This window comes from Abramis brama, assembly GCF_963993115.1.
Source record: "Abramis brama genome assembly, chromosome: 3".
In the NCBI taxonomy this organism is placed as follows: domain Eukaryota; kingdom Metazoa; phylum Chordata; class Actinopteri; order Cypriniformes; family Leuciscidae; genus Abramis; species Abramis brama.
This window is the reverse complement of record NC_139965.1, coordinates 33,184,787-33,194,491: the sequence shown is the minus strand read 5'-3', so window position 1 is coordinate 33,194,491 and position 9,705 is coordinate 33,184,787. Positions and strand designations below refer to the sequence as shown.

General features: G+C 37.2%; 1 protein-coding gene across 1 annotated transcript in view; it reads left to right on the top strand.

Moving 5' to 3' along the window:
• Positions 1 to 359: 359 nt before the first annotated feature.
• plxdc2b (plexin domain containing 2b) overlaps positions 360 to 9,705 on the top strand; it is a 61,514-nt gene continuing 52,168 nt past the window's right edge. The window contains exon 1 of the mRNA XM_084109113.1: positions 360 to 862. Coding sequence (XP_083965239.1) covers positions 760 to 862 — 103 coding nt within the window. The 5' untranslated portion in view covers positions 360 to 759. The remainder of the gene's footprint in view (positions 863 to 9,705) is intronic.

Below are 9,705 nucleotides of genomic sequence, written 5' to 3'. Positions count from 1 at the left end.
TTGATAATTATTACGTGAATTTTCGAATCATGTCGTACGATGTTGACAAAAAGTAGGGTCACATCTGTGAAACCATTTTTTAAAATTAACTTTTTGTTACAGCATATTATAATGTTTATATTTTATTTAATATATATTTATATTTTATTTAATATAATGATTAAATAAAGTTAAATACAAATAGGCTAGTTTTTATCTAATGCAATTGTGTATTTGTGTTAAAAATAGCCTATTAGTGATAATCTCTGCTTATTTTTAAAGTGGAACTGTTGCTATTTAAAAAACTAAAGGCAGATAAATTTGTGTGACATGTTTTGTCTCATGTCTAAAGAATCAGTGAACCGTCTAATTCCAAATCCACTTCATGTCTGTGAAGCCCCCATCAGAGTCAGGACACTCTTGGTGGTACATGTGTGACGCCATCTACACCTCCTAGTTTCGTGGTGAATGCAGCGATAAGAGGCGAGCTAGACTGGTCTTTTTTCTAGACTATCTTGAACTCTGCTTGCTAGGATTTGTTTGGGTCTGGAGTCTCAAGGAAACGCGTTATCGGAAGCGCGTCGCGATCCCTCGCATCACAGGAGCGGTGAGGCAGTAGCTTCAGCAGCGCGCGCGACACACACACACACACACACACAGTGCGGGAGCGCGGAATGCTCAGCGACTGACCACCACACGCTGTTTGTCTTTATTTTACATTTTCTTTGGCGGCGACTGAGCAAAAGAAACTGAGGACATCATCCTCAGTGGATATCTGATATGGCGGGTTCAAGCACGCTCGATTTGTTTGTGGGAATTGCTCTAGTTTTACACACTTTAGGAAGTGTTTTCCAGATCACCCGAGGAGAATTAACGGCGGAAGGTGAGTGCTCGTGGACTCGAGTATAATCTTCATTTATGACAGGAGTTTGTTATGGCTATAGGGATGTGGAATCAGGTATTCACGCCATGACCTAAAGCGATAAGTTGCATATGTCTATTTTTCTCATGTGGCAGACAGGCTATAACTTTGTTATATAGGACTTTTAAACAATGGCATTATGAGAAAACAGAATGCATTTTCATCAAAATTAAAATGATACGTGTGCATCTTATCTAAAAGCGTATAATGAGCTGTGCATATTCTTTTCTTTTCATAATCATTGGCACTTTTAGTTTTTCTAAATATTTGGTGGGCGCTATATTTATTCTTTTTTATGTAGCCTATATATTAGGCTATATATAATAATCGCGATGCATTATAATGAATAAGCTAATATGGGGGTTGAGCATGTGCTTTTGCTGTGCTGTTGTGATGTGCTGTTTTTATGCTACATCAGATGTTTATCAGCAGCTGTTTTCAAGCGGTATGTGAATTCGCTTCTTGCAGAAAGAATATGAGTGGGAAAATCTTTTAGTTTCTGTTAAGTGGAGCGGGCTTGTTTTCGTTGACATATAACCTGTTCATCACTAGAAAAGCTATACGGTTTCTCGCCTTCTACTGTGTCGTTTTACACTGCGCAAGGTTATTTAAAACATGAGACGCGTGAGGATTCGACAGACTGTAGCCGAAACTGTTATTCGTGTACACATTTAAGAGGAAAGTAGATTGCAGTAATTTACTCTTCCTCAAGTCATAAATTCCAAGGTGTTTCCATGTTCCGACTTATCCTACTTGAGCTGCTGCCTTTGTCTGTTTCGTAGATACGCATTCTCGAATGTAGTTTATATATAACCAATATTGAACGGGTAAAACGATATGCTGTACTGAATATAGGCACGATTTTTAGAACAACAGCAAAATCAGCTGGTATGATATCGCTATACAACCTTTACACTTAATAAAAAGGTAATGCCGGGTAAATTTACTTTACAGTTCGTTTATTTTTCTCTATGCGAATTTATTCCAAACGAAACCAAAACATTTGACGTGTCTGCGAGTAGGCTATTAGTGGAGCTGCAGCAAATTCCTCTTCACTTTCAAAGGATTGTTATCACTCCGCTCCGGCTCCACTCCAGGTTTTTCATTTCCGCTAAGAGAAACAGTAATAGTGCAGAAGCTTGAACCGTGTTTTTGTTGTGGATGGTAATTAATAATTTTACTCATTTACTTTAAAAAAAAAACAACAACAACAAAAAACAGTGCTGTATTTCTGTAATATCAAGGTGCTTTGTACAAATGAACTTTTAGACAACATATGTTAAAGTCACCACAAAATCAAAATTGACAATTCATAAATCCACACCTCCAATAATCTGTCATTCACACATGATCGCAGTAATTAGAAATCGACAACAATCCAGTCCTGCCCTAAAAAAAAATCTTGTTCGAGAATCCATTCCTCCTGGATACACCTCAGAGTAGGGGAGATGGTCTCAATTTCTTTTTCATCCTGGCTTTAATCACTCGCATTGCATGGATTGCTTTTTCACAATGTTTTTGTTAAATACTTAAAGTTTAAAAGTTTTGTTAGATATAAAAATAAATGTCACTTATTTGTAATATAAAAATAAAATATTCTTGAATGCTTGTGTCAAAATAGTGAATGCTCAAATTGTAAGTAGGGGTTTTCCAAGTGCACTAGAAGGCAGCATGATGTACATATCAGCACTCATGCCTCTTGGCCAATCAAATTGGAACTAACTGCTGTGCAAATGGTGTTACACCATAGGAGAAGAGGTTTAATGTTCTTGTTTTTAATAAAGTATTCAAAATTCAGAAACAGAACTCTGTAACCTAGTTTGTAACCTACTTTACATGCCTTGACAGCACTGTAAAAAAAAATCCCGTAGTTTTTACGGAAAAAAACTGGCAGCTGGGGTTACCAGAACAATTCCGTAAAATATACAACAAAACAGTAATTGCTTTTACCGAATAACATGTACATTTTACAGTTTAAACCAGCATATAACACACTGGAGTTCTGTTATATTTACTGGTTTAAACTGTAAAATGTACGTGCTATTCTGAACAACATGTCAATTTTACAGTATAATCCAGTAAATATAACAGTAAATTTCAGTAATATGATATAAAGTTAATTTACCGTCCTATTGAAGTATTAATATCTGTTTTGTACACTGATAACCACCAATCACAGCAGTGATGAGAGTCACATGATCAATCAAAGCTCAACACAAGCAGTTCTTCCACAAGAAAGTTAATACTAATATATATAGAAGCTGCACAGTGACATTCACACAAACATTAAACACCATCATGGTAACACATGAAATTTTAAAAATGCAATAAACATTAATTTAACAACATTAAATGTAACATAAACCCCTAATGTACATAACTGATTAGAAAAAACGAAGAAAACTATGAAGAAACAAACATAGTTATTTCAACAAAAATACATCAAATGTGAAGTGTCACAGGGAATTGTGGGAATGTCAATTTACGGTTTTTCACTGTAAATTATACAATGAGTTGTTTTTTCACTTTCAAAAACTGTAAATTTAACGGTATGTTACAGTAAAATTACATTAAATGTACTGTTAGATCTATCACAGTTATTTACCGTATATAGTACGGAAACTTTCTGTTAACCAATTAACAGTTTTTCACTGTAGCATTTTTACAGTCTTTTACCGTTAAAATTACGATCATTTTTTACAGTGAGGATGGGAACTACATGTGAGTTTTGGACAAAAAAAACAAAAAAACTTACAGTCTAATGTCTCTCACATGTGTACCTTGAGTGTTGTGGTTGTGTGTGTTTTGTATAATAGCGATCTCTCATTCTGTTGATGGAGAAAAACAACAAAGTAGGCCAAGAGTACAACATTACATAATCTTATATGTGAATCAGCCTTGTGTAGCTTGTGATAACCATTACTTTCCTGCCCCAGACAGATACAGATCCTGAGGCTGAGTGAATGGTAAACGTGTTCAGACACTTCTAAATGCCAAAACACACAGTTGAGTTCAAGTTGGTTGATAAAAACAGAGTCAACAACCCTCACAAAGACTTTCAGTTTTTTCCCTAATACTTGAAAGCTATTATAGACAGTGGTGGCTCGTCAGGGGAGGCAAGGGAGGCCCAGCCTACCCAAAATTGTGAAGTATGATTTAATGTTAATAAAATTCATCAAGCTTAAATTACGTGATATTAGTTTGAACTGCTACCGCCATTTTAATGCAGTTAAGAAATCAGACCGCTAAAATTTTGTGTGCCTCCGCCTCTATTTTAAAACCCACCAGCCGCCACTGATTATAAATAAATTGAGCATCATACCTTCCACCAGAACGCTACTTTGGGTTAAGAAACAGTTGTTTTCAGGGGTCAAGGGATTGTTGCTGTCTCTTTTGGCAAAAAGTGAAGATGGTTTAGGAGGAACAGCTCTGAAACTGCACAGAGGGACTCTCTGAGAAAAGAAGAGATGGTGAGAATGCAGGGCCCCCACAAGTCTTAAGTAGTTCATCCAAAGGGTTGGGTTTAGGTTTGTATTCAGCCTGTCTCTGTCACCCCCTCCCTTTGGCTCCTCTCCTTTTCTCTCTCTCTGTCCTCAATTTCTTCTTAGGGGTTATACTTTTTACCATAGCATTTTTTTTTCTCATTAGTGAGCATGACAGTCACTCCTTGCGATATTTGAATCTGTGCTGAGATCTCATTTAAAAATCCATGTAAGGTTCAAGTCTGAAGTCTGAGTGTCTGTTTCTTGTAGGAAATCTGTTAGCTTCTTGAATTGCAATGCACTACTGGAGATTTTTTTTTACCAGTTGCAAAGGTCAAATTCTCACTGTGAAGTCTCACAGGGAGTGATTTAGTTATGATATCTTATCATAACATTGAATCCGTTGGCTGTTGACCACCCCAGAGCTTGGGTCATGCCTTTGGCCCTGGATTATCAATCTTTTATACCATGGCAACAATATAAAGCTATATCTTGGCAGCTCAGACCCATCACATTGAGCATCTTATGTCTGCTTGTACCTGTAATGGTTTTTCTCTTACTTGTACTGTACCTTCACAGGCAAGTAGCTTCATCTCTTCATATGCTCGAGTTTTAGTGATGTGCATCTCTTGTACACATAAAGTGTCTGTCTCTCGACTCGTGGCCCAGATAAAGCATTATTTATAGAGTGCGCTGGCCATCTGCAGTGCTGTGTCAGAAAAGACTTTATTAATAGGAGTGAAGAGCTGGGTGTGTTTCTCTTGCTACCAATACAACAAAATTAATAGTTTGTTGCTAAATTTGGTGGAGCGAAGTGAGAAGTCACAGGGTGGAATCTCCCATTTGTGGACTAGCTTTTTATACATAAACTAGTGCTTGCAGTAAAAGCTATTCAAAACATTCAGTTTAGATTCAATTAGGAATACATGCACACTGAAATGTAAAGATACTTTACAGGTACCATGGCATTCATGTTCACACACAAACTTGAATAGTTTAATTAGCCATGACAGTTTTTAAGAGTTTTATTACATTTGATCACAAACCGCCTGAGAGAATCACATTTAGTGATTGTTGCAGTTTTCTGATCTCTTTTTCTGCCCACTTTTTCTGCCCACTTCTCAATAGAAAGTTAACATGTCAGCATGTCTGATTGTCACAAGTCAAGCATTAAAGAATGTCGCAAATCTTTGTAAAGGTGTTCGAGCGACTATACAGTATAAATCAGGTTCAGCTAGTATCACACTCTCTGCTGTGATCCCATTGCATCGCTTCATAGGCTAAAGTGTTGCCAGTAGTTCATGCCATTTTTAACTAGGCTATATTTCCAGACGTCCATTTATTTTGGTGTCCATTGAGTCTAGATTGGATTGTTTACTGGACATGTACTGGCTATGAAAATTTTCATTTTAACCATACATTAAACGTTTTCCTTGAAAGGTCCTGTTATTAATTTATTCCTGCCATCCTGGAAGAATAAAGTAAGAATTTGAGAATTTATAAAATGTCAAGTGTTTACTTTAAGAGTTGTCCTTTAGTAACAGATAGTTGTGGTTGCTCCATCTGGACGTCATTAGAATTGGACATCCTTCCTGCATATTTTCCATCCCTCTCTCCTTTTCTGTAAATCTTTTGCCTAACAAGACTGTCTGCAGCTTCATTCTCACAAACCTGAGCCTGTTTGGATGAGCCAGTGGGTGTGACGGATACACTGATACGTGCGTGTATGAGACATTGAGATGATGGAAGACAGCGTGAGCTCATCGGGTATTTTTCATTTGTCATTTTCCTTAACTTGGCTAAGTTGAATATGAAACCCTCTCTGTCTCACACACACACAAACACACACACATTAGGCCTCCTGGCATCAAGATAACTGACCATAGCACTGATGCACAGCCTGTTTCTAATACACAGCCTGGTTCTAAGTTCATCATCCATCATAATGCCAAAAGCAACAGTCTCCCACACACACAAACTCATACACACACAAAAACGAGCCCTGCAGATACAGCTAGTGGAACTTCCATTGACCTTCATGTCTCACAGGAGTGACTGCTGTTGGGGGAGAAGGCCGTTTGAAGGAAGGTTCTTTAAGCAAGTATAAATATAAGTCAGATATATATGAGAATGTGAAATTAGTGGGAGAAAACAGAAAAATGAATACATGTTGGGCAAGACAGTCATTTGGAATGAATGAGTTTGTTTGAATGCTAGGCTCTGCAATTTTCCTTCCCTTCTTTCAGCATGGCGGATAAGTGAATGGATAGCTTGAGTTAGGCTTTATTCATCCTTGAATGAGTTCCCAAGAAAGGATGAAAAGAGCTATGAAGAAAAGGATAGAGGGGGTCCTTCTGGGTAGCTTGCAGTGCCTGACTGTTGTTCCCAGACGCACCACCATGTGTACATTAACAAAAACTAATATTACACTTTATGAATGATCAATCACCAACAAGCTCCAAGTGGTATGAAGTTGTTCAGTTACATTTGCCACAAATGAAGAGGAAGTTTAAAGTATGCCTCAACTTTAACCAGACTAAATCCAATTTAAAAGTGTACCGCTTGACCTCAATGAATACAGCTGTGAAAGAGAGAGGGGAGGAGAAAGAGAGAGTTTCTTGGTGAAAGTCAGAGGTTTCCAGTAGTTGTCTATTGTGCTCTAAGGGTCTTATGTGTTTCACATTCTCACAATGCTTTTCAGGCCTCCAGCGGTGCTTTTGTTTTCAATTCCTCCCTGATTCTCTTTCCATCCTTCTCTGCCTTTCTCTGTCTTTCTCTCCAGGGCTGCAATAATGGTACTCAGTATGAGGTCCTTTTCTTCATAGCTTAGCTAATTACCTTTCAACAAAAGTTAATTACACCGCTCTGAAGTGTTTGTTATTCTTTCACAAACATATTCAATGCACTATTCTCAAACATAGCTTGCTAACAGCAGATTATGTGTGCTATTAACCTCAGTTGTTCATTTACATGTTAAGTGTTGTCCAAACTCCAAATGCTGTTTTTTTTTCCTCCTTGAAAAAACAGCTGGTTAGCTGCTACAATCTGCTCTCAGGACATCTAAAAAGATTTCTTGCACCTGTACATGTGCACTGACCCAAATGTAAGTAGTGAATGCAGAGCATCTAGTGACTTTAGAACAGAGCCTCTAGTGTGAATGAGATGGAATGGGTGATGAGGCAGAGAGATTGGAATAGCAAGAAGTTGTAAATGTGTCCCTGAGGATGTGCGTGTGTGCATGTGTGTGTGTGTGTGTGTGTGTGTGTGTGTGTGTGTCAGTCACTGTGGGGGGTTAGTAGAGGTTGGCTCAAGGGTAATGAAAGTTTCAGTTCACTCAAGCAAACTCACAAGCACTTGAGTGTTCAGCAAAGGACAATTAACCAGCACAATGAGGACTACTTGTTTCTTTCTCTGTTTTTTTTCTTTTGGAGGGATGTTGTTTTTGCTGGTATGTCTAGTTTTGCTGCTCACATTTATCATGCAGCGCTAAATCTCTTTTTAGTAGTTATTTAAGTCAGCTCTAATAAAAGATCTTTCATTTCTTGTTATGGACATCTGCCCTCAATTTCTGTTTAATCAGTATCCTTTTTGATTTGTGTAACAACAATGACAAGAGAATCCTGCTTTTTCTGGAAGCTTTCTGAAGTGATCAGGGTGATCCAGACAGGGTGCAAGGGGGGCCACAGAAGAGTTCAGAGAAAATGGTGTAAAAATATGAAATTGATCAAGAGACAGTAAAGACTTTTACATTGTTAAATCTGTTTCAAATAAATGCTGTACTTTTGAACTTTATATTCATCAAAGAATACTGGAAAGAAATGTTTCACAGTTTCTACAAAAACACAGCAAAACTGTTTTCGGCGTAGTTGGGGGTACTTGACATCAAAAAGTTTAAAAAGCTCTGATCTAGAATGATGGAACATATTTTGGAATAATACATAAGTTATGACAGCAATGGCCAGAGTTAAACTAAATGTAGATTATGGATTTATAAAGATATATTTTTATACATGTTACTATGTGTGTACCCCTTTTTACAGCTAAATATGGTTGTCCGTTCTCTTCAGAGTTTCTTAATCAGTTGCAGTGTTAGTTTCACATTTTGATTCCCTCACCAGCTCTCAAAACACATACATTACAGTCCAGAGAGACTGTGGTTTTTAAAAGCAGCACTTTAACAAGTATAAACAAAACACCACACCCTTGTACCAGACATTAATGTCTCAATATTTCATTAAAAATAGCTAACACCAAATATCCCATGGCATTTTCAAAACATTGCTCTGTTTGTTTGAGCATCCCCACCCCACCAGTCCAATGCAGCAACATTGACTCATCCAATAGTGTGAGACTTTCTGTTTGGCCGACCAATGTGTGGAAAACCTGTGTGAAAACCTGTTGTTGTTTTTGCATTTTTTATTTATTGCTATAATCAACTTAAGGGTATTACATCTTTTTTCTCAAAACTTGTGTATAATTTGCATTAACAATGAAGTCCCCATTTTCAAATCTCTCTGCCTTCTGCCTTTTGTTCCTGAAATGTTTAAAGATGTTGTCATTTTTCGAAATATTATGTACAGTCACCCAGTAGCACACATAAACACCCGAATCATGTTCATGATGGTGTTTTCAGCTGCATGCAAGCCTTAACAGGACTGTGTGGGTTCTGACTAACTCGGACTTGAACAATAAAGCTTTGTGTTTCTGCAACTGGAACCGTGGGTGTGTGTTTTAGGGAGTGTATGTATGAGTGGTGCGCGTGTTTGTTGGATGAGGGAAATTCACTTCAGCAGAAACAGACAAAAACACTTAGATCTGCAGAACTTTAAAGCATAAACACATTATACGGCTTGTGTGTGTTTCTAAAGGGAACCTCCCCGAGCCTCATCCCCTGTGAAAACACCAATGCATGGTGATAATGTTTTTTGTAAAGTAATAAGGAATTGTGCAGTTATACAGTTTGTTGCATGCTGTATTTTATAATCAGTGACCCATACATCGGAACTAGTGTTTTACACACCAATTAATTAGATTTAAACTACTGTATAAAAGCAGCAAATTTTGTCCTCCTCATGTTCTGAAGATAGTTATCATTAGAGCATTTGCAACATATGCTTATTTTGATTAATATATGTAAAAATATATATATTAAGAAATGTAAATGTATTAAGAAATGTAAATTTATGTTTTATTTACTATCAAATTAATTTGAGCAATTATGCTGTAGATTACTTAAATTTTTTCTGCAGCCCCATTTGCATGTCATTAGGAATTAATACAAAGTTTTGTGTCATCACAACTCTCATTGCGGTCTGAGGCAGA